This window comes from Ambystoma mexicanum, chromosome 7p, assembly GCF_040938575.1.
Source record: "Ambystoma mexicanum isolate Mex_15411 chromosome 7p, UKY_AmexF1_1, whole genome shotgun sequence".
NCBI classification, from domain to species: domain Eukaryota; kingdom Metazoa; phylum Chordata; class Amphibia; order Caudata; family Ambystomatidae; genus Ambystoma; species Ambystoma mexicanum.
Window position 1 is genome coordinate 74,216,477 of NC_090939.1, and position 25,685 is coordinate 74,242,161.

The 25,685-nt window shown below is 48.1% G+C and overlaps 1 protein-coding gene across 10 annotated transcripts in view; it reads left to right on the top strand.

Annotated features, from left to right (window-relative positions):
• Positions 1–24,668, top strand: part of CASR (calcium sensing receptor) — a 1,433,568-nt gene extending 1,408,900 nt beyond the window's left edge. For all 10 annotated transcript variants that reach the window (XM_069635803.1, XM_069635809.1, XM_069635804.1 and 7 more), the window contains one exon: positions 21,696–24,668. In XM_069635803.1, coding sequence (XP_069491904.1) covers positions 21,696–23,113 — 1,418 coding nt within the window. In that variant the 3' untranslated portion in view covers positions 23,114–24,668. The remainder of the gene's footprint in view (positions 1–21,695) is intronic.
• Positions 24,669–25,685: the final 1,017 nt, after the last annotated feature.

Here is a 25,685-nt window from a genome sequence, read left to right on the forward strand (position 1 = left end):
CCGTTTAAGGAACTTTGATATGGCAGAGATTGTAAGACCAGTTGCAGAATGAACATAAGACTATGTGCCACAATGTATCAATGTACAACATGTAAATGCATTTCCCTGCTGTACCTACCCTGTAACTAAGCTCCACACAAGTAACAGCGCCTCGATGCCCAAGGGCTGTTGTGCGCTATAAAAATGTAATAAATAAATAAGAGGGAGCCGGGAAGCTGAGTGCAAAAATCCAACATCCTAAGCTCCCTACATGGTTTGCACACGGAACAAAACCAACATGGCTGTACTATCCTTTATCAGGTCACACAGTAGAGAGGTAAAGGTGTGGGGACTCACATAAATGCAAACAGTAGGATTACGTATATCACAAACAAGCACACCTGAAGCCTGCTAAACTGGGGGAGGCCAGAGAGACACTGCCCGGCACCTAAAGAAGACAGAAATTGTGGCAGTCGGTTGTGGGTGTTGCTCATTTGGAGGATGTTGGTGTAGAGCAGACAGAGCAAGAGCAAGTGGCCAAGACTTGGAGAGAGAAGGAGGAGAGTGAGTACACAGGAAAGGAGAAGAGGATCATCAGATGTTGGAGCTGAGGATTCAAAAATGGTGAAAAGAAAGAAGGTGAGCAACAAAAGACAAGAGGACGGTGATAACAGAGAGGAGATGTGTATAAGAGGAGAAGCGGAATGCCGTTAGAGTGAAAGAGGAGGTGACTGGAGAGAAGGGCATTTCTGGCACAAGAGGGGACCAAGGTAGTAGAGTGGAAAAGGGACAGAGCCATGTCTCTGCCTGGGACGGGTGGAGGAATAAGCATATGGAGAGGCATGAAGAAGATGCAGGTGAAGAACAAGAACAGACGGAAGGGAAGAAAAGATACATGAGAAGGTCCCAAAAGTATGAGCACATGGAGGGACGTTGAGGAGAAAAGAGAGCGTGGGCTGTAGAGCCAAGACCCTATGACAGATATGTGGTGAGAGGCCTAGTGAAAAGCCATTGGAAACAAGCAAGTAGCCTCTAGCTTTGGCCAAGGCTTTGGGCAAGGCCAGTGCATATTCAACTCTGTGCTCAGTACCAGCTGGCATCTATCATTCCAGACCTGAGACCTCCAGAGGTGTCCCCATTGTACGCAAGTGACAAAAGAAAGCAGGAAGTGTGTGAGAGAAGAGCAGGCAAATAATTCAATCCAAATGATGTGAGTCACTTTTCTGTTGTTCGGTTGTACCAAACAGCCGGCAGGGAGAAGACCCAGGTTTGGAAAGGACTGGAGGACTTTTGCTTCCCTTTGCCCTTTTGCCCATCTACAAGAGACATTGTCGTGTTCAGCCACCCAGAAGATAATCTTGGGTTGTGAGCTTATCTAAGCAAAAGGCTGTCCTGACCACGATTGAGTATACTTTTAGTTTGACCACCAAGTGATTAGTTTGATTTACCCGGTAGTAATGCTTCAAGAATGTTGTGTTGGGAAAGATCTTCTTTTGGGCCAACACGTGATCCACGCTCGCTTTGTTACAAGAGGCCACTATAACCTCTATATTGTCACCATTATACAGATAGGGCCAGTGATGGAAAGTGTCACTGGCTAATGGAAGCCCCAGGCCTCTCTCCATAACTATTGGAGATCCGATTCCATCCAGCTACTTTAGATGTATATTAACTCCACAATTTGAAAGGACAATGTACAGCATGTTTGTGCAGGGTTGAAATTGAGGGGAGCTGAAAGATATTTAGTGCCTGCTTGTAGCTTAGAAGAGCCTGGTTATCTTGACACCAACAGCTACCAGGAGCTACGTTTGGCTCCCCATGCCAGCTGACGCCAAACAAACACATCTATGTGAATTTAACTCTGTTCATTTGGGACAATCTCTAAATTAATATATACAATATTAAAAGCATAAGGGATAGTAAATAATGGACACAATTATACGTTTTTAGCTCACATAGAAGTTTGATTTGCAGAACGCTATGTACTAGCTCCGCAGTGGTAGTTCCTGCTCACTGGTTAATGCTGGATACCCAGGGGCTGCTTTTAGTTCCTGCTTATCCAATCTTAATTTCGACCCCTGTTGTGAGACAACAATGGACAACAGAGGCAGACCGGATGCTGATAGAATGACAGGGAGAGAAACAGAGATTGTGTTCTGGCAAGCAGCAGCGCAGAGCTGAACAAAGTCAAACAGAAATATCTGGAGAGCAGAGATGGATCCACAACAGCCACAACCAGTAGTGAACGGGTTTAGGAGTGTGCGTTGCTGTCCACCTGAGCTTAGTTGGAGGGCTCAAATTATAGGCCCTTCCAGGACCGTTCCTTTCTACTATACTCAGGGCCTGCAACCAGATATCCTGTATCGCAGTAACCATGAATGGCTTTTTTTATTTCCACCGAACACCACCAGGAGAGAGTGCTATCAGCCTAGAACTGAGTTCTCAGCAATGAACTTGGGTCGGATGGAACTGGAGGGGCAGATGACCAAGGACATTGAGTGTTAAGGGCGAGGATTAAAGATAGACTATGATATAGGATATTCATACACATAGATAGGGCAGGAGCTTGGCATGGCCAAAAGTGCGGACTCAAAATAAGGCACACAGTAAGTATGTAAAGACATTTAGTAGAGTGCATTACTGCAGAGTTAACCGCCATGAGGCACTGACCATCTCAAAAATCCAGCGCCACACAGATCAAGCCACTAAGACACAAACAACTAATAACTCCCAATTCAATGGGACAGGTGTGAATTCAAATGTTTCTAAAGAGGTGATAGTACTGTCTGATATTAGCTCGAAATGGCTGATATTTTAGATCTAAAGACACATTGGCAGTGCCTGTTATATATTGCTGCACCAGGGAACTCAACATGAGACAAAAGATCAAGGTGAATCAGTTGCAACTGAGGACAGAGTAACTGAGAGGTAAATAGGAGAATATATGCATCGTAATATAGGATGCAGTGAAGAGCTAAAACAAGTTGAAATAACCAAGGTGGCTGCATTTCTTTAACGGTTCGCACACTATGTAGACTTGATCTCCAGCCTGCCCATTCGATGAGGAATGCAATTCCCCAGATAACCAACAGATGATGTTGTGAGTTCCCTTGCAGCAACAGCATGGTGGAAATAAGGCAGTGCTGGCCCAGAGGCTGTGATGCGGGAGGTGATCACCTCCTCACATTGGCCTGTTCATGTGACAGAGTGTCGTACTCCGTGGAGTCTGCCACCAGATACTGCGAAGCCGAGCAGACCCCCCCTCCTACCGAAGATAAAAATACTTTCTTTCTGAGAGCACGGCTTGCAGGGTATAACAACCTGTCAGGCCAAAGGCTCAGGCAAAAAGGCAGGAGACACAGCAGAGCTAAAAGGGAGAAAACACAAGGCAAACAATGAATACTTTTCTCTCTTTCTTTGTTGGTACACACCTCACTCCCCAAGTGCCCACAGTCTTACCTGTTGCCCTCCCTTGGTCGCTGATGAACCTACTTGTGGATTAGCACAAGGTAAACTGGACGTGGATAGGTTCCAATGTACTCTGCCAATATCGAGAAGCAATGGTACCTATTAGAAGGTATGTTGAAGTATGCCGAGGAGATCCCTAACCCGGGGGAAATGAGGACGCAACTGGGACAGAGGAAGGCAAGGCAATCCAAGGAGCAAACCGCAGACCGTCCTTACAAACAGTACAAACAATGGGTATCCAGAATCCTCTCACTCAGTTCAGGAGAGCGTCCAGGTAAGTGAGAAGAAAGGCTGCCTCACGGAACCACAGGAAAGCGTCCGAATTCTGTAAGAGGCAGCGTGTCCTCGCTATCAGCAGAGCGTCTGGGGTTGCGAGGACACGTGCGCAAAACATTAATAATCCAACTGCGGGTAAGCAGAGAAATCGCCAGGAGGAGTAACAGGGAAAGAAGGGTTGATGGCAAACCGAAATTAAAGGGTCACGCAGTAGAAAAACAGTAAGCAATCCGAGGTCAGTTCAAAAGGAGCTGGGGAGACTGTCCGAAGGAACCAAAACACTGAACACAGAATCATTATCCAAAGCGAAGTCCAGAAATACATAGCCAAGTCAGGACACAGGAAACAGGAAAAACGTAGAGTCAACAGGAAACGCAGCTTCGCTGTGCCGGAGCCAGACGGTTTAGCAGCACCAGCAAGACGTGAAGGCGAATCCTATGTAGCCAGAGTACTTCCGGGTGAGGGGTGGAACGCATGAGAGCCAGCGTTCCACACCATCACCACACGTTACTCCTGCTGGGTAACGTAGTCCCATGAGTACAGTACCGTCGGCGGTGCCCTAAGTGCCATGGCAACCGCCAAGTCTGTCTCCCACGGACATAGCGGAACCCCAGAGACAATAATAATAATAATAATAATAATAATAATAATAATAATAATAATAATATGCACGGGATATGACAGTATCCCCCTGCAAAGGAGAGCACCCACCATTGAAGCGGGATCGAGAGTGATAGAAAGCCTGTAGAAGACGTGGAGCATGGATGTTAACAGCACGTTCCTAAATCCGATCCTCTGGCCCATAGCCCTTCCAATCCACCAGATAGTATCGGACTCCCCGAGTAACGCGGGTATCAAGAATGGTTTGTACCTCGTATTCCGGCTCCCCTTGCAGAAATCAGGGACTGTCTAGCCGCCTGAGCTGCAGGTACTTGTGCTAGGGACGGAAACGTAGGTGGCAAGATACGTGGATGCTGCCCATACATAGCATAAAAGGCTGAACAGCCAACAGACGTGTGACATGCATTATTAAAAGCAAACTCAGCCGCCCCCAAAACCGTGAGCCAGTCGGACTTAAATTGAAAACAGAGACACCAGAGATCCTGCTCCATAGTAGCATTGAGTCGCTCTGTCTGTACATCGGTTTGCGGATGGTAAGATGAAGACAGGCGTACATCGATACCTAAAGCCCTAGTAAGTGACAACCAGAAACAGGAGGTAAATTGCCATGCCCAATCAGAAATGCAAACTGAAGGGAGACCGAAGAACCGCACAATGTTGGCGAAGAAGAGCGTGGCCAGAACAGAGGCAGAAGGAACACCATAGCATGGAACAAACAGGGCCATCCTAGTAAATGTGTCTACCATCACCAGGATAGTCGACATACCCCGTACAGGGGCAAGCTCAACCACAAAATCTAGGGAGACCGTATGCCATAGTCGGTGAGTTATAGGCATTCTCTGTAGCAGGCCTACTGGCTTGCCAGGTATTCTTTTACACTGAGTGCAAATAGAACACTTGGATATGTAGTTCCCTACATCATGCTTCATGTTTGGCCACCAACACCATCTACGGAGTAATTTGTATGTTTTTGCCTGTCCTGGATGGGCTGCTAGGTGGTTGTCGTGGGACCACCGTAATGCTTGTAACCTGGTTCTAAAATCAGGTATATACAGACGTCCTTGTACAAAAGGCAAACCCGATACAAGACGTGCTTGCATTTTCTGAAGATCATTAATATGGTCCACCTCCCAGCGACGGACAACCTCAAGCAGGGAAACGTTAGCCGCACAAACACAGACCACTGTGTCCTTAGGTAGGATGGGAGTGACGGTTTTAGGGGTTGACACGTCACTTCCGATGCATGAAAGAGCATCAGCTTTGCCGTGCAAGGGACCCAGCCGGGAGGTGAGCACAAAGTTAAACTGGGCAAAAAACAGATGCCATCGGATTTGTCTCGAGTCAATTTGGCGGTGGACAGGGCCTGCAAATTACGGTGGTCTGAGAAAATCGTAATCGGGTGTTTTGCTACCAGTAAATGGTGTCGCCATTCTTTGAATGCGGCCTGGATGGCCAGGAGCTCCCTCTCCATGATAGTGTAATGTTTCTCGGAGGTGGTCAGAGTTCTGGAATAATATGCCACCCGATGCAAGCGTTGAGTGGACAGACATTTTTGTGATAAAATAGCCCCCAGTGTCAATGGCGTTACAATGGAGGAAAAGGAGGCAATAAACCACCTATAAAAATGTGCAAATCCTAAGAAGGACTGCAAAGCCTGCAGCGAAGTTGGCACAGGCCAGTGCAAAACAGCTTGCACCTTAGCGTTGTGCATATGGATACCCTGAGAAGAGATCATGAACCTCAGGAACTCCACCGATGAGGCGTGAAAGATGCACTTTTCCAGCTTAAAGTAGAGGTTGTGCTCCCGGACATGTTCCAAGACAGTGCAAACATGTTGGATATGTTGTTCTTCTGTCTCAGAGAAGATTAATATGTCGTCCAGGTATACGACTACATAAACATCCAGTATATCCCTAAAGATGTCATTAACGAAATGCTGGAAGGTGGCTGGGGCATTACATAAGCCAAACTGTATTACTAGGTACTCTAAAAGACTGTACTTGGTCTTGAATGCTGTCTTCCACTCGTCCCCCCGTCTCATCCTGACCAGATTGTATGCGCCCCTCAAGTCCAGCTTGGTAAAGATTTTGGATGCTGTTAGTTGTTCCAACAGTTCAGTGGTCAGTGGCAGTGGGTATTGGTTTTTAACTGTCACTGCATTGAGTGCCCTGTAGTCCACACAAGGACGGAGCTTGCCGCCTTTCTTAGGAACAAAGAATATCAGAGAGCCGGCTGGGGATCGAGACAGTCTTATGTGACCCAGCTGAAGGGCTGTCTTTTTTTTAACTTCTTTTTATTGGTTTACAACAAAGAAAAAATGCATTTCCCAACTCTCCCCCACCCCCCACACCCTCCCTCCCCCTGAAGGCAGCTGCATTATGTCCGTGGTCCATCACGCCACGGACCGTTCTCCAAAAGTTGTCAAGTTTATAACGGTTAATAAAACAACTCCTCCCAGCTACCCCCCTCCATCCCCTGGGAGTGTCTCCTCCTTGTCCATGAACATGTACACTGGCACTTTCGAGTTGAATCTATATTGTCCATCGTCCACACAGGCCACGGCTAGGCCTCCTCCTTCCCGGTTGTGTAGTCTTCCCTCCAGTCTATATATCGCTCCCGGGCACGAGCGAGTCAGCTTCTTCTCTTTCCGAGCCACCTGAGTCACTCATGCTGTCTCCATCTCCGTTTCCGAACAGGTCTTGCACCAGGGTATTCCACGCCAGTATTCTGGCCCCGCTGTTGCTTTATCCCCTTTGTGTGGCTCTCGTCCAGACTGCTGTTTCTGCTATTGCCCACTTTTGTAGGTCTGCCCACCAGCCCTCCTTCGAGGGTCCTTCACTCGTGTTCCATGCCATTGCTATGCGGCACTTCGCCAGTATTGTCATCAGGTCTTTCATCTTTGCCACGTGTGTCATCTGCCAGTCTCCCCTCAGGAACAGGCCCAGTATGTAAGACGCCGGTGACCAAGCCTGCATATGGATTCCTGCTGTCATCGCCCTTTCCTTTACCATGCTCCAGAAGTCTATTATTTTCGGGCACGACCAGAACATGTGCACCATGTCAGATTGTTCTTCCTGACAGCATGGGCAGCTCTGAGTTTGTCCGTCTCCCATCTTCGACATTCTTTTGGGAGTTAGATATGCCCAATGTAGATTTGCATCTGCCTGAACCTAGCGTTCCAGGAAACCTTTTTCATGTACTGGAGGGTTCTGTTCCATTCCTCATCCTTGAAAGGTTGCTGAAGCTCCTCCTCCCATTTTGCTTGCACGTTCAATGTCCTTTTGGTGGTGGTTCATAATAGTTGCTCGTAGAGCCTGGACACGGTGTGTCCTCCTTCAGAAACATCATACCATGCGTCTACTACACCCCCAGTGTCCTCTGCCTCTGGCATTGTTTCCCATCTCTTCTTTATTGCTTGCACTAAGCTGTTATACAGGATGAATTGGCCTTTGTGTACATCCTGTTCCTCTACCAGGGACTGGAATCCGACCCATTTTCCTTCTTGCCACAGGTCCCCTATTTGGGCTAATCCTTTGTCCTCCCATTGTGCTCTGTACGTGGCCAGGCTTGCTACTCAGGTATCTACCAGTCCCGCCAAGGGGATCTGTCTTGAGCAGGGGTCTTGCATGCCTTGTGTCTTCCAGGCTCTTTTCCATAATGTTCGGCCCAGCTGGGCCATGTTGGGAAGAGCTTTGGCCTGGGCAGCATTTAACCATAGGAGTTCTCTTAAGTAGTATTGCTGGAGTGCTGGCTGAAAAGGTATTGCGTCTATGGAGGTCTCCTCCCCCAGCCATCGCACCACGAATTGGAGTTGTGCCGCTAGGTAATAGTACTCAAAGTCAGGGAGTTTGATGCCCCCCCACTCGTAGCCCCTTTGTAGTGTACTCAGTGCTACCCTGTTTCTCCCCCCTCCCCACAGGAAGGTTCTCACCATGGTGTGCAGGTGTTTGAAGAAAGCCCCTGGGATGTTGTAAGGGATATTGGTAAAGTAATATAGGAGCCGGGGCAGGAACGTCATCTTTAGTAAGGGCGCTCGGCCTATCATTCCCAACGGTAGGGTCTTCCAGAATTGCATAGCGTTCCCAATTTCATCCAGGGCTGCCTGCATGTTAGCAATATGTGTTTCGGTGGTGTCGTAGTAAATGTCCACCCCCAGGTATCTGAAGGTGGTCGGGGTCCATGTGAGGCCCAGGCGTGACAATTGATCTGATGGCACTGTTCGCAGGCTAGCCAGGTGGAACAATGAGGATTTTTCCCTGTTAACAATAATTCCCGATAGCCTACCGAACGCACTCAGCGCCTCGAGCAAATCCCGCAGGTGGGTGTGTGGATCCTGAACATAGAGCAGTATATCGTCTGCGTATATCGATATCTGGTGTGTTTCCCCATCTATCACTATGCCCGTGTCTTTGTAGTCCATTCTTAGGAAGGCCACAAATGGTTCCAGGGCCAAAATATATAACATTGGGGACAGGGGACACCCCTTCTTCGTACCTCTCTCTATGCTCCATTCCCTGGAAACATGCCTTCCTGTCTTGACCCTTGCTCTCGGATCTTTGTAGAGCAGCTTTATCCAACGTAGGAACCCTTGTCCTATCCCAAAATGGGCGAGCGCTCCCAGGAGCCAGTCCCAGTTCACTGAATCAAATGCTTTAATCGCATCTAGTGAAGCTACAACGCACTCCCCCTCCGCTTTGTTTGTCCTATCAATATCGTAATGGAGTCTTCGGAGGTTCCATGTCGTGTTTAGTTCCGGTACGTACCCTGTCCGGTCTGTGTGGACCAGGGTGGGTACCACTCTTTTGAGCCGGTTAGCCAGCGCCGCTGTCAGGATCTTATAGTCCTGATTTATCAGGGAGATCGGTCTATAAAACCCGCACTCAAGAGGTGGCTTCCCTGGTTTAAGTATTGGGACTATAATGGATTCTGACATGCTGCTCGGGAGCTTCCCCGTCTCGTATGCCTCCTCCAATGTTTCTAGCAGTCTCAGGGCTAAGCTATCTCTGTATTTCTAATAGAATTCCCCCGGTAGCCCGTCCAGCCCCGGGGACTTCCCTGTCTGTAGTTGGGTGATCACTTCCGCCAGTTCCTCTACGGTAAGAGGAGCGTCCAGCATTTGGGCCTGCTCCTCTGTTAATTGTGGAAGCCTGATTTCCGCTAAGGCGTCCTCCAGGTCCCCCCCGCTTCTTGGACTTTGGTGTATAGTTTCTCGTAGAATTGCGAGAACACTGCATTTATACCCTCCTGGGACTTTATCACCTCCCCTTGGCTATTCTGAATTGCATTAATCGGTTCTTGCTTGGTCTCCTGTTTAGTTAGCCAGGCCAGGAGTCTGCTAGGCTTATCCCCCTCTGCATGCAGCTTCTGTATATACCTCCCATAGTCTAGGCGCCCTAGTCTTTCGCAAGTCGGTGTGCATTGTTGTTGCAGGGTGGTATGGTTGCCCTGTTCTCCCCCTTTTTCCCCTGCCTGCTCCTCGGCACTCTCCATCTTCCTTTCTAGCTCGTCCAGTTGTACTAGGGTCTCCCGCCTGAGACCTCCCATCTTCCCCATCGCCGCGCCTCTGACCACCACCTTAAGGGCCTCCCAGATCGTCCCTGTGCTGTCCACACTACCCGAGTTATGCTCAAAGTAGTCTTCTATCGTGCTTTGAATGTGTTCCTGGAAGTCCCCATCCAGCAGTGCTTCTGCCCTTAATCTCCATGTGGGTATGGGGGCTCCCCTGTGTGTATGTGCCCATGTGACTCTCAGGGGGGCGTGGTCAGACAGGGTTTGTGCGTGTATATGTGCCTCAGTGAATTCCCCCAGTATTTTTTTGCCCATGAAAAGGTAGTCTATCCGAGTGAATGTCCCATGCGGAGCACTGTAATGCGTGTATCCCCTTTCTCCCTCATGTACCTTTCTCCAGATGTCTTCTAGCTCGAGCTGGTCGAGTATCTTCCACAGCACCCGTGCTGGTGGCGCTGCTCTTTTATACTTGTCGTCCGACCTATCCAGTCGGGGGTCCAATGTGCAATTATAGTCTCCAGCCCAGATAATCGTAGCATTCCTGTCCTGGGCCAGCCGGGGCATGAGTGACTTGAAGAAAGCTGTCGCGTCATGATTGGGGGCGTAGGTGTTCACCAGGCACACCTCCCGGTTCGCCAACATTCCGTGGACAATCAGGACCCTACCCTCAGCGTCCTTTTTCTGATTGATGAGTTGGAATGGGGTGCCAGGAGCAATCCAGGTCGTCACCCCCCTTGCGTAGTTAGAGTATGTTGAACTATACATCTGGCCTCCCCATTTCTTGGCCACCTTGGCTTGTTTTTCAACCATCAGGTGTGTCTCTTGCAGCATTGCAATATGGGCTCTCGCTTTATTTAACCAGGTGTAGATTCTTAGCCTCTTGACGTATGCATTCAGCCCTCTAACATTCCATGTGACGATCTTTAGGTCATCTCTGTCCTTATGGAGGTTGATGCTAGCGGCCCGCTCTTTCCCATGGGCCTGCTCACTTTTATGGTCTCCTGGTGTGCCGTTTTCGGGGATCGGTTTCCTGCCCCCCTCTTGCTATGCTTTAAATGGTTTGCATGTCCTCCTTCCCTCATGTTTTCCCAGGGTGTAGTTGATTCTGTGGCTATTGGTTGCAGTTTTTTGTTGACTGTTTTCTTCGGTGTGCTCCACCGGGCCCGGCTGCTGCCACATGTGTGCATCTTCCGTGCCTCCGCTGTGTACTCCTTGTCTGTTATGTCCTCTTTCTCTCGTGCCTTCTCCCCGCAAACCTAACCTTCGAACTACTATAAATATAAACAACAACAACGAAACGCCCAGCCTCCCTCCCCTGCTCGGGCCCCACCGCTCTCCAGGTACCGCCTTCCTCTCCTCGGGCGTACTTGTCGCGGCGTAGTGTCTTAAAACTGACACTGCAAACATTGGGCCTCATTACACGGTAGGTGGTAAAGGTTTACAGGTACCGGTAAGGGCACCGGTACCGGTAAACCCTTACCGCCTTACTACGAGGTCCCTTTGCGGGACCCGACCTTAACGGCTGGTGTAGACCAGCCGTTAAAGTTGGGACCCGCAAAGGGACCTTGGTGCAATTTGCGGTACCGTAATTAGCCCCTTCCCCATTCCCATTGAGCCCTATGGGGCAAAAATGGGAATGGGGAAGGGCCATGGAGAAAGGGGGAATTACCGCCCCACCAACCTTGGAATAGGGTGGTAATTCCCCTCTTCTCCATGGTGGTACCGGCATGGTACCGGCGGCATAGCACCATGGTTTACCGCCTTCCGTGTAATGAGGCCCATTGTCTCTACTTTGGGTTCCTACTGTTGGTCTCGGCGGTCCCGCTCCAGAAGTCTTGTGCTCCCATTATAAGTCTCTGGTTTGGGCCATTAAACTCTTAGGCTGTTGATTATTCTGCTCTTTCACGTTTCAGCAGGGTATATCCCTAATTTCTTGTTGCAGCAAGGCAGTGTGGCACTCCGCGGCCCACTGCAGTGTTTCACAGATTCTGCCTCGCCCGGTTTTGCTCGGGCTCCTAGGACGTGCATGCCATTCTCGATCTCACTCTCTACTGCGCTGGGGTGCCTCCCTGTTCCGTCCGTTCCCCTCTATTGGCTGCGGGATCCCTTGATGGTCCATCCACTCTTGGGCGTCAGTCGTGGCCTCAAAGATCTGTCTTCCCATTGTGCAACACTTTAAGCTTAGACGGGTATAGCAGCATAAATTTCACACCTGCAGCCCAAAGGCGCTCTTTGGTAGGCCAGAACTGAGCTCTCTGTCTTTGCACAAGTGCCGTATAATCTGGGTAGATGGTTATCCTAGCTCCATTTTGGGTTATGACTCCACCTTCTCTGGAGAACGCCAGGATTTTTTCCCTGTCTTTAAAGTTCATGATCTTTGGTCTCGGTGGTGCCCCCGGGCGGGCTTTCTTAGTTAGCGCTCTCTGTGCCCTCTCTACTACGAAACCCTGGGACAAGGTCCCTGCTCCCACCTCTTGGATCAGGAGGTTCTCTATATAGTTCGTGGGATCTCTGCCTTTCTCTCCCTCCGGAAGCCCCACTATGCATACATTGTTGCGTCTGGCCCTACCTTCCGCATCTTCGGCTCTGCGTTCTAGTGTGCTGATCCGCTCCAGCGCCTCTGACATTTGCGATTGGGAGGTGGTCATGTTCGCTGTGCTGCTCTGTACTTGTTGTTCCACTGTTGTCACTCTCTCTGCTAGGTTCCTTGTGTCCTGTCGGAGGAGCCCCACATCTACGATCACTGCATCCAGCTTGCCTTCTATCGATGTCTTCAGTGCTTCTATGGCCTCTAGAATACTGCCTTCTACCTGTCTAATCTCTCCCTGCGTGGCGTATGGCGCTGGCGTGTCCATCTCGGCTGCCTCGGGCTGCTGGTTTTCATTTTTGCGGGCGAATGACTCCATGACTGTCTGTCTCCCCCTGCCACCTTTTTGCTTATCCGGCATGTTGGCTTCAGCTGCCCTGTGCCAGTATGTGGATCCTTCTCGTGCAAAGTTTATGCTGTACTTTGATGATGTTTGCTTACCGGTTTCCCGTTGGGCTGAGGTCCCTTCTGCAGTCTCCCACTTGCGCAGACTTCTGATAGGTGGCCTCTCCCCGTCTTCTTTCGGTGTTGTCCAGCAGCCGTGTCTGTGCAGCACTGCTGTCTCACATGGCTGCACAGTGGGAGCGTTGTTATCTTTCTTGCCGTGGATTAGTGTTTTCCCTGGCTATTGCACCTGCCCTGGTGTTTGTGGAAGGAGGTTAGCCGTTCATGGGGCTGTTTCCCCCACCGTGTTGCGATCTAGTTGCGTGATTCGTGGCTTCTTTCTTTCTTCCCCCCTTTTGGAGGCCTTTGTTAACGGCCTAGGCGCTGTTTGAGTGGGCTGTGCCCTCCCACGTATGTCCTGTGATCCCCGGAGTGGCTACCGGGCCTGGGGTCAGACTCTGTGTTTATCCTCTCTGGCCTTCTCTTCGGTGGCCCTGCTGGTGGCCACCGCTCATCTCGGTGTTTTTAGGGAGGAGGCTGGCCGCAAGTGGGGCTGTGTCTCCCACCGTATCGCAGTCCGTAGCGTGTTCGTGGTTTTCTTCTTGCCTCGCTTAGGTGGCCTCTGCTGGTGGCCCAGGTACTGCCTTGAGTGGGCTGTGTCCCCCCACGCAAGTCCAGTGATCCCCAGCTTAGCCTCCAGGCCCGGGGCCCAACACTCTGCTTGTCCACTTCGCCTTCGGACCTCGGGATCTCCCACCGCTCCGCTGGGTCCCTGTAGTGGTCCTACCGTTAGCCTCCGCTCCGGCACAGCTGCTTGTGTTCGTGCCGGCGGCCGGGGCGGGCCGCTCTCCCCAGACTCCTGCGAGCTCTGCCGCCGCTGCCTGCCCGGGCTCTTCGTCTTCGGCTTGGTCTGCGCTGCGGGCTGCCGCCCGTCTCCTGCAGCCGCGGATGTCCGCGCCACTGCCCGCCCTGGCACAGCGCGGCAGCGCCTAACTCGATCTCGATCTTCTCCCCCTCTGCAGCGGCTGGTCCGTCACACCTCCAGGGTGACTCGCTGGCCTCCACTGGGCCGATTGTCAGCCGTCAGCGCCTCCAAGCCCTGCCTTCCTTCTCCTGCGTTCCTTCGTATCTCAGGACGCGGGCGGCCGCATCAGCAACACGCGTCCGCCATTTTGCTTGACGGTTCCGCGTATCTCGCACTCTCCATTTCTGCCTCCCCGGCTACCGATTTTTTCCGGGCTTTCTTCTGTGCGTGCTCTAGACCCTCCGGTGCCTCTCCTCAGTTTTTGTTTGATCTTTTTCTGTCTGTTTTCGGCCTTTTTCAGGATCGATCGCCGGATCAAGTGGGAGCTCTCCAAAACTAGCTCACGCTTGCATGGTCGCCAAGCCACGCCCCCCAGCTGAAGGGCTTTCTCTATGTATGTTTTCAGTTGTTCCTCCTCTAGCCGAGTCAACAAATAGGGCAGTTGTACGGTCGATGTGGCGGGAGCCGTCCCGACATGCCCTTATCAAAAACATCAGATAGATCCTGATATACCTGAGGTAAAGGAAAAGAACAGGTCTGAGTGATTGCAATGACTGAAATCGTGCTGGACAATAAGGCCAAACAGGGAGAAAAGATAGGACCCCTCGGTTGTGCAAAACGAGTAGGAGAAACCAACAGTCTGTTTTACCCAGTCAATGACTGGGTTATGCTTTTGCAGCCATGGGAGGCCCAAGATGATACCCAACTGGGGCGTGGAAATGAGAACGAAGGACACGTATTCTGCATGCCCTTCCAAGGTATTCATCAGTATGGTTGTGTTTGTTCTGTGACTTGACCCGACACCAAACAAGAGCCATCAATAGCATGCACTGCCTCAGGGATGGATTTAGTGAGTAAAAGCAAACCGTGGGTGCGTGCCAGGTGTGAATCAATGTAATTGCCTGTGGCTCCAGAATCTATCATAACCGGGCTACTGAAAGTCAAGTGTCAGGCAATGTAAAGGTCATAGGCAGGTAGATATGAGAGGCCGTGGAGCGGTTGTCCGAGCCATCAGAGTGCAGACCTGTCTTATTGGATCGATCTAAGGACGAGTCTTGGCGTTTCCTGCACGTTTGGCGGGACGCTTCGGACATGCTCGGATAAAATGACCGGTTTGGCCACAGTACAAACTGAGATTGTTTTGTAAGCATCTCTCCCTTTCAGTCTTTGTGAGTGGGCCTTTCGCAGCCCCTATATCCATTGGCTCGGTGTCACAGATGAGGGGGGAGAGGCGGCCTTGTGTTTATCAGGTCGCATCTCGGGGCTTCGACGCTGCCCACGTCTCTGTTGTAAACGTTCATCCACCTGTAGCATCAGATCCAGAGGTTCGGGAAAAACCGACGGAATAGAGGGGACGACCAATAAAGCATCCTTGAGCTCGTCGGAAAGACCGCTGTAGAATACAGCCGCTTTCTTTTGTTCTGGCCAGGTGGTCTCGGCTGCTAACTGGTTAAACCGAGCAAGGTACGAAAGCAAAGACAGCTTGCCCTGAGTCAAGGCCAAAAACTCCAAATCAGATTCTTGAGCTTTGTATCGAGCAGCGAATACCAAGTTCATGGGATTCAGGAGAGTGTTGAAATCTTACATGGCCGGAGCATTGGATTCCAACAGTGGATTAGCCCAGGCAGCCGCCGTACCCCCCAAATGCGAAAGCACAAATGCCGCCTTGGTGGTAGAGTTGGGAAAAGCCAAGGGGCGACAAAGGAAGTGCAGGCGACACTGGTTTATGAATGTTCTGTAAGTCTTGGGGTCCCCCGTAAAGCGTTCCTGCGGGGCCAGAGGAAATGGGCCGGGCAACATCACTGGGGCCAGACCGGGTTGTGGTGGGGAAGGAGTGGGAGGAGGCGCAGCAGCAATGCCATCCCAAATTCCTCTTCTGTGGGTAGTGGGTGAACCAAGTTCTGCATAACATCCATGCGGATGCAATGAAGCATGAGCTGATGCCATGTCCGTACAGAGTGTTGCAAAGGCCTGCAAGAGTGCGGCCATAGGATCCGCTCGAGGATCCATCACAGACAGGCACCAGATGTGGCTCCTAAATTTGTCGTACTCCATGGGGTCTGCCTCCCGATACTGCGAAGCCGAGCAGACCCCCTCCTACCGAAGATAAAAATACTTTCTTCCTGAGAGCACGGCTTGCAGGGTATAACAACCTGTCAGGCCAAGGGCTCAGGCAAAAAGGATGGAGACACAGCAGAGCTAAAATGGAGAAAAACACAAGGCAAACAATGAATACTTTTCTCTCTTTCTTTGTTGTTACACACCTCACTCCCCAAGTGCCCACAATCTTACCTGGTGCCCTCCCTTGGTCGTGGAGTAGCACAAGGTAAACTGGACGTGGATAGGTTCAAATGTATTCAGCCAATATCCAGAAGCAATGGTACCTATTAGAAGGTATGTTGAAGTATGCAGAGGAGATCCCTAACCCGGCCGGAACGAGGACGCAACTGGGACAGAGGAAAGCAAGACAATCCAAAGAACAAACCGCAGAGCGTCCTTACAAACAGTACAAACAATGGGAATCCAGAATCCTCTCACTCGGTTCAGCAGAGCGTCCAGGTAAGTGAGAAGAAAGGCTGCCTCACGGAACCACAGGAAAGCGCCCGACCTCCGTGAGAGGCGGGCGTGTCCTCACTATCAGCAGAGCGTCTGGGATTGCGAGAACACAGGCGCAAAACGTTAATAATCCAACTGCAGGTAAGCAGAGAAATCGCTAGGAGGAGTAACAGGGAAAGCAGGGTTGGTGGCTAACCGAAATGAAAGGGTCATGCAGTAGCAAAACAGTAAGCAATACGAGGTCAGGTCAAAAGGAGCTGAGGAGACTGTCCGAAGGAACCAAAATGCCAAACACAGAATCAGTATCCAAAGCGAAGACCAGAAATACAAAGCCAAGGCAGAACACAGGAAACAGGAAAAACGTACAGTCAACAGGAAATGCTGCTTCGCCATGCCGGAGCTAAACGGATTAGGAGCACCAGCAAGACGTGAAGGCGAATCCTATATAGCCAGCGTACTTCCAGGTGATGCGTGGAACGCTTGAGAGCCAGCGTTCCACGCCATCACGGCACGCTACTCCTACTGGGTAACGTAGTCCCATGAGTACGATGCCGTTGGCGTTGCACTAAGCGCCATGGCAACCGCTAAGTCCGTCTCCCACGGACATAGCGGAACCCCGGAGATGCACAGGATATGACACAGAGGCAAGAGGACCCTGACTGGCACAGAAGAGAGGAACTGCTGCTTGCTTACCTGACTCACACCGCATGCTGTGTTGTCTGGTCCCCTGATTTGCAGGGAGCGTGGACACCACTGCTGATTGCTGCTGTAGACACCATTTGTGGTGCGGAGCAGCAAGAAACCCTGGTGTTTACCTGCAGGACAATAGCTCGAAGTGGCTCAATTGTAGAGACAACCTGATGTGTAGTGGACCCTGCCTGGTTGATATGAAGTGTGCAACGAGTGGCAGGATGGACACCGAAGTGAACCCTGTGATTCCAGACGAGAAATGGGCATGTAATGGAGCACTATTTTTCATTGGCAGTGCTTCTAAGGCCTTTTTGTTGTGGGTGATATGGTGTAGTGCACACTGCTGAATTGAACCCTGATTGAGAAACTGCCATTTTTTATAGGGGCAGAAATGCTTAAAACTTTTAGGGGGACACATGAATGCCAGTGCTCTGTGTCCTCACAGGACTGAACTAGATGTGCACTGACTTCAGATAATTAGGCTTGGGGGGCTTCCAAGACGTTGTTAATAACACAACTGTGTGGTGAAAACTGCAAAGTTCAATACAGCTAATTGCCTATTGGCATATCAAAGTGTTAACATTTGAAGGATATAATCTCTGGACAGTACTAATATTTATCCATCTCTAATATATCTGTTGTCAAGTCCTAAAGCTTGGGTGTAAACATACTAATGGCAACTACAAAGGAAAAGAGGAAGAATAAATATGTTGATGCAGACTTCTTTACACCATGTAGATCGTCGGGTAGATTTTTCAGCCAGGAGAGGTTTCGTAGTTCCTGAGTGCTGATGGCTTCATTAGAATGCAATGAAAAATCAATGCTGCATTTAGAAAGCTAGTTGGATCATTTGAACAAAACGCAGAATGCAGAACCTCACTCCTTGAGCACAGAACCACTGAGTAAGACCAACAACACCCTCAAACGATGGGACGTGAAACCAATGCAAATGAAAATGGATGCAGTAATCAAGGGGAGTAGACCATAGAAAACAGGCTTCAATATCTAAAGAATGTGGTGCAGGCAAAAACAAATCAGGGTCATTGGTCTTCCCTCTAGTGCAGACGGCGATTATCTGATTTGCTTTGCTTCCGAAGATGCCCGACTTGTAGATGGACGATGGCCCCTATACACAGATGTGCTAAAAGATAAAAACGTGCACTTCTGCTAGACATCAAGACTCGGAAGTGGTGCTAATGCTCAGAGTCAAGTATCGATAAAAGGAGAATTGTGAAAACGGCAAACCCAGAAAGGATGGTGGAATACCAACATTCAACATTTGATTCTCTTCTTCCCAGATCTTTCGTCTGTGGCTGAGAAGAAAAGGAGACTGAACACCTTTCAGAAATTCTTCCTTGACCAAAATGGAAAAGCAGGAACGCTTCGGTTTGCTAAGCTGAGTGATAACTGAAGGGGTAAATAGTACATCTACTTGAATGCGCGGACAGCCAAGGAGCTGCTGAAACCAATCTCTGGAAGAGCCACTAAAAATATAGAAAAGGAGTTAAGAATGCTGGGTATTGCAGTTACAGATTTAGATCACAATGTAGGAATAGGAAACTTTATTCCCTGAGTTAATGTATCTTGTTCACAGTTAGTATTTGTGTCACAGGTATTTTAATATTCAGCTCTATTGTTGTGTTGGTGGAATATGGGAAATTATTCTTTAAGTATATTATTATTGCAGATTGAATCATAGGTGACTGATTAGCACCAAACGTTGATATTAGGTGGGTGGTGGAGCTTACCTTATACACTCAGGTCTTCAGGAGTTTTATTGCAGTGAAGGAGAGTTGAATCGTGGATTAGGTTCTCTTGTTACATGTGAGGGTGTATATGGATGTAACTTTCCTAAACACTGCACTCAATTCTGGATTGTGCAGTACAAGGTACCCGTCTCTTAAAATATCAACCTTTAGTTGGCTGTTATTATTATGAGTCTAAATATTGTTCTGCATTTTAAAATTTTCAAAAGGCGGTCTTTGTTTTCCAGATTGTTAGCCTTCTTTATGGCATATTACTTTCTAATTTTAAGGGGGTGTGAGGAAAGAGGGATATACAATGTGGAATTGCGAAAAGTGTGTAATAAACTAAATGCAAATAAAATAAATATCTGAATTTATTTTTAAAATATATTTTCATAGCAGTTTTACATGCATAGCAAAACAAGAGCAAGACTCCCAGCATGAGACCACCATACTGCGCATGTAAAAATGATCAAATAAAAACATCTTTCTGTGAGTCTTTGTGATAGTCCTCCTAAAGGGGGGGTGGGTGAAGCTAGAAGTAAAACAGCATAGATATTGAAAATGTAAGTGGTGTAGAGCATCCCCCCGTTCCAGTAACCAAGCCAATGGTTTTCATTATGGGGAAAAGAGATATGAGGGTTGAGTGCCTGTTTCGAGGTCCCAGACCCAAACCCCCATGGACCTATACTCCCTAGCCTCAGTAACGATCAACAAATACTTTTGATCCTCAAGATCCTCTCTGTGTCCTTAATGTCCGACAGCTTAACAATTAACGTTGGTCCAAGTGTGGGCTCGGAGGGCTTTATAGAAGGACACATCTGGATTCTGCCTCTAGCTCCAAATCTAGCAGATCCAGGAGCCAGGTAGACACAAAAGCAATTGGGCCACCCCCCTCTGCACTGGATGTAAGGATCAGGATTCTAATCAGGATTCTAACTTGCTTTGCTCTCACAACGTTTTCCAGATTATCAAGCCTGGTTTTTAAAATTGTGTTCCCCCTGGTCCAACTCAGCAGTTCTCTTTTCCAGGTTGGAGGTTTTGGATTCAAGTTGCACCACTCTCTCGTTCACTTTGTCGAACTTGTTTTCCAAATCGATGATGACTTCTCAATGCGCCCAAAGGCTGCCATTACCAGGTCCTGTGATGGTGAGTCTTGCCGGGGCTCTTCCAGGCCTGGCTGCCTACTACCTGGTGCAAAGAAGTCAGCTTCTACTCCTTTCTCCTTTTTCTTGGCCTTCCAAGATGCAATTCTGACCCACTTTCCGCCCAAATTATAAGGCACACAAAGTTGGAGACAGTAGTATGTGCAGTGCTGACCTTTTTAATAAGACAAACAACCCCTAGCAGGACTCTATCCGTTGCCCATCCCCTCTATGTCTATCCTGTGTACTTTTGCAGCCTGGGATCCTTGTGCTCCACACAAACAACAGGAGTTGTGGCTCGACACAAAGTTAAGCAGATCTGCAAAAGATGGCCACTCCAAACCCAGCCTCCACATGCATGTTTTGACATGGGCTTCTGCCAACAAAAAAGTTGTCTGACTACACTGGATTAAGGCATGGAAACAACCTCACTGGAGTCTCCACGTGGGCCGACCGAATCACTGGCTGCAGCAAGGGTCAGACAGAGGGTGAAAGGGACACAGCCTTTCTCGGTCCCAGCCTCTGAGTGCCGTGCTCGCCTTCTGCGTGCACCATTGTCTGCGTCTGTCCTCCTCACCCTAGATGGTAATATACCGTCTTTTGGCTCCTTCATGGCCAATTTATCATTGTTGACGATATTTGAGCTTGTAGCCACTCAATTAAGCAGCCATTTCCATGGGCGGTTGGCCACGCTCCCCTCAAATCTGAAATGGTAATGTGTTTGAGAAGGTATGGGGTGCTAGGACTTCTCATGCTGTGCACTTGGCTCTTGTTTGCATTTGAAACTGTAAAATACAAGCTTAAGCTTGGGAAAGACTAGATGCTTCTGTAGAGAAGTACTAACTGAATGTTGACGCATTAACAATAAAACTAGAGAAACCATCATATGGTACCAAACCCAATTGGTACCCGTATAACACTTTGAGAAAAAAAAAAACAAATTAACGAAAATGCCGAATTCGGCACTGGAAAAATGAACGCATTCGCATAATGTCGACCAAGGGAAGAGGGGGCGGCGGGGTGTACCTCGCTCCCCTTGAACGACATTATGGGACTTCTGGGGTTGCGGTGGGGCAAACAAAGTTTCCAAAAGAAAAGGACCCTGCTGCACCATTTCCCATCCACATAAGTAAAGAGAACTGGCATCGCAGGGAGAAGGGGAGTTGGCGGCACACAGCGAAGTGTTCCGCCAAAAGGTAAGTAAGGGGGTGCGAAGGGGGAGCGGGTTAAAAGTGTGCCATTTTGCTGCGGGTGATGTTCGAGATTATTGCAATTTCCAAAATTCGAATTCGTAATTTTCGGATTCGAAATTTTCGTAATCGAAATAATCACGAACATCTACTGAAATTACTTGACTATCCAGGGAAATGGGGGAGTGCCATCCCATCACTGCATGTACAGGCCTTACTAAGTGGAGTTGTTTGCTTTGTGAGAGCATGGCACACAAACAGATCAGGCTTTTCCATTTCTGCCCAAGTATGCTGAGGTAAACATAGACATTGTGGGAGGCATGGGTAATGAAAGCTGCACATTGGATTCAAATAAAATGATTGGCATGTATGGACTTCCTTAATTTGTAAAGAGATGTCGACTATGTACCCCTACAGCAAATTCTTTCAATTATTCTTACTGTATTATTTGGTACAATAATTGTCTCTGTTGTTGTTTGACGATGATGTAACTAATGTGTTCACTTAATGTTGTCTTTACAGATGCAAGTGCATGTTTAAAATGCCCTGATAATTTCTGGTCGAATGAAAACCACACAGCCTGCATTGCAAAGCAGATCGAGTTCCTCTCCTGGACAGAGCCTTTTGGCATTGCTCTTACTCTTTTTGCAGTCTTAGGAATATTCTTGACCTCCTTCGTACTCGGAGTTTTTATCAAGTTTCGCAATACTCCAATTGTCAAAGCCACCAACAGAGAGCTCTCATACCTTCTCCTCTTCTCCCTGATTTGTTGCTTTACCAGCTCACTGATCTTCATTGGTGAGCCCCAGGATTGGACATGCCGCTTACGTCAACCCACTTTTGGCATCAGCTTTGTCCTGTGTATCTCCTGCATCCTGGTGAAGACCAATAGGGTCCTGCTTGTCTTCGAGGCAAAGATCCCGACAAGTTTCCATCGCAAGTGGTGGGGCCTCAACCTCCAGTTCCTGCTGGTGTTTATGTGCACCTTTGTGCAAATCATCATCTGTGTGATTTGGCTTTATACAGCACCTCCCTGGAGCTATCATAATATGGAGATGGAAGATGAGATCATTTTTATCACATGTAACGAGGGCTCCTTGATGGCTTTGGGGTTTCTTATTGGCTATACCTGCCTGCTGGCTGCAGTTTGCTTCTTTTTTGCATTTAAGTCCAGGAAACTCCCTGAAAACTTCAATGAAGCAAAGTTCATCACCTTCAGCATGCTCATCTTCTTCATTGTCTGGATCTCCTTCATCCCTGCCTACGCCAGCACATATGGGAAATTTGTCTCTGCTGTTGAGGTCATTGCAATCCTAGCTTCCAGCTTTGGGCTCCTGGCATGCATTTTCTTCAACAAAATCTACATCATATTGTTCAAGCCATCAAGGAACACCATTGAGGAGGTCCGATGCAGCACAGCAGCCCATGCTTTCAAAGTGGCTGCCAGGGCCACTTTGAGACGCAGCAATGTGTCACACAAAAGATCCAACAGTCTTGGTGACTCATCCGGTTCCACCCCGTCCTCCTCAATTAGTAGCAAGAGCAACCACGAAGAGCCCTTTGCCATCAATGAGAAGCAAAGAGAGTGCAAGCATAAGGTGAGCTTCGGGAGTGGGACAGTCACATTGTCACTGGGTTTTGAGGAGCCTCAGAAGAATTCTGTGGCCAACAAAATTCCAAAGAGGAGGAATTCCCTGGAAGGCAAGAACAGTGACGACAGTATGATGAGGCACAAGGCCCTGCTCCCTCTGCAAAACAGTGACGCAGGGAGTGAATCAAGCTTCAAGACAGCCTCCAATAAGGACGAGTCAGGGTCACAGGATTCTGTCAGCCAAACCAAAAACGAGGCGCAGCACACAATCAATGAGACTTGTGTTGAGACATCTAACTCTAAGAATTATATTGGAGGTACTATCAAAGAAAACTCAATAAACTCTTAACCACCTGTAAAAATGAGAAAATAGGCTTTGCAACAGGGCCCAAATTCAAACGGAGTGGTCAAAGACCTTGGCTGAAAGGATCCTCTCATGCTGAGTATGGCTTAATGGATGTTGATAAAATTGAAAGAGGTTTCTATGTCCTGCACTGCAAGGCACCACTGGGATGGGGGCTTGCTTGATGACAAGACGAGAACTGCTGAATGTAAGCTCAAAGAGCTGAAAGAAGATTTTTGTATAAGTAGGCCTCGTTGCCAACTGATACAAATCGCTGGGCCATGGACTACTGTATCAGTTGGGTAAGGAGGTCCACATCATCCACTATTCCATTCTGAAACATTGGCTGACACCTCATACCCCATCTTTTTTGAGAAACCATTTAAGAAATGACAACCACCACGACATAGAAGGACATGCGGCCTCCCAAGGCTTCCTTTCCCCAGCTTACTTTAATGTTATGCATTTAGTTGCAAAAAAGAAATGCCATTGTAGTGTGACTGTCAAGAGTGTCTAGTCATAGAAATATTGTACTGTACTCATATTTATAAATAACTGACACATTTAAGCATGCTTACTACAGACCCGAGTGCATCCATTAGATATCAGGAACCAAAAACTGAAGCGTTCACATACTTGTCAACATTGTGTCTGAGAAGAAATTAGCAAGCTTTAGAAATAATAGCTCTCAAGAAACAGATGTTATGCAGTAAACTGCATTGGTTATTGTTTTTTATGCATGTTTGGTATTCTTGAAAATGTATGTGTTGTATCAGTTTAAGCACAAGCAAAACACAGTGTACATGGGAGTTTCAGCCATTGGGACCCTATGCATATACTTCAATGTCAGAGGATTTGTTAATAAAATCCCCACCATTTAAAAAAAAAGGTCCCCTATTGCCCATTTGTAACCACTGGACAGCCATAGAGAAGTCCAAGAAAGGATGCTGGAAAACAGTAGTGATACAAACTATCTCAATGCCCCACTCATGCTTCACAACAATTAACCTTCGTGCCCTAAAATGGCGTTTCTTGAGCAGCAGAGACATTCTTGCAAGAAAAGGCTGTCTTTTTTTAAATAAAAAGGACAGACACGCATTGTGCACAAGGAGTGTGTGCAATATATGCAGCGCCCATGTACAATATAATATATGCAGCACCCATGTACAATATCTGTTTTTTTCTACACCAGCAACAACTGGGGCTGCGGCTGGAACAAGTAGCCGTTGCCCTTTTTTATTCTGGCTAGAGAACTTTGCTCTCTATCAGCCTATTGCAGATGCATATTTAGAGGGGCCCTAGTGTCAATCAACTGTATTGTGAGACACGGCATCATACTGAAAGCTCTGTCCTATCAGTGGCCATTTTAAATGGGAGTGGAGCTGTCTAAGTAAGGAAGATATTGATGAATGATGCTTTTAAAAGCATCTTTTGTTTCCCGGCTGCTTGCTAAATTGATGTGTTTGTTATTTTTGTTGTTCTGCATTCCATTGTGTTAAGGTTGGGCTTTCAGGAAATTAACCTTCCGGTGTGAGTATCTCATATTAAACAATAAACACATCTTTTAACTAATCTCTACTTGATTTACAATGTCCGAGAGCTCAGCTGTCACTACAGTGCAGTAGATTTGCCCAAACTGACACTAAAAGCTTCTAATTGGATTCGACTGGAGTTTCCTAAGTAAAAGTTCACGTTGTTCTGTGCAAGTGAACCACAGACAGTGATAAAGCGTCTGCAGTGGCCAATGTAGCTGCTCCTTGGGTTGCTTCATGAGGAAAGCCTACCTGCTATTAGGGAGGAGCATCTAGGTTCCTATTACCTGGATCTGAAAGCAGAGACCTATTTTTTCCGATGTTTTCTTACAGGGTGTGCCATGGAGTAAGAGAGCTTTACCAGCTGCATTTCAAGGGTCATGAAATTGGAATGTGAGCTTTTCAACGAATTGTACATACATGTCTCTAATTACTCCTTTTGCTCCTACTTGAATTACATTATAAAAGCAGCAGCGTGGTAGGTCTGTAAAGCGAACCTAGCACATCTCCGACCTTCTCTTCCTATTTTTCATTTTGACTGACTCTGAATCTTATCCTTCTCAATCACACTCTCCACTCATAGAGAAGTAATGGATGTGCTGCTTTAACTTTCATCACTTCCCACATACATAGAAGAGGCAGTGAAAGAGAGACTGGCAGTGGTGAAGGGAAATTGAGCTGTCTGCAGAGGACAGTGGAAGGATTGTGTACTTTGCCTTGTTAAGCCTTTTTCATACGTTGCCATGACTTATAATCCGTTATATACCTTGCTATGCCTTGTTATGATTTGCCATTTGTGTCTTCAGAAGGGGCGCAAAATATGCACTCACCATTGGCTAGTGGTATTTGACTCTTGAGTGAGTTGTGCGCATGTATAGAATTGAGGTGGCAAGTGGCTTTTTCATTGCTAGCTAGTAACTTGCAACTTTAATTTTTGCCCCCTGATTTTAGAATTGTTTGCAGCTTTATGAATTGTTTGCGGTTGTAGGTCTCTTACTGTACACTAGCATGCTCATGGTCCAGCACACAATACATTTAGAAACTAA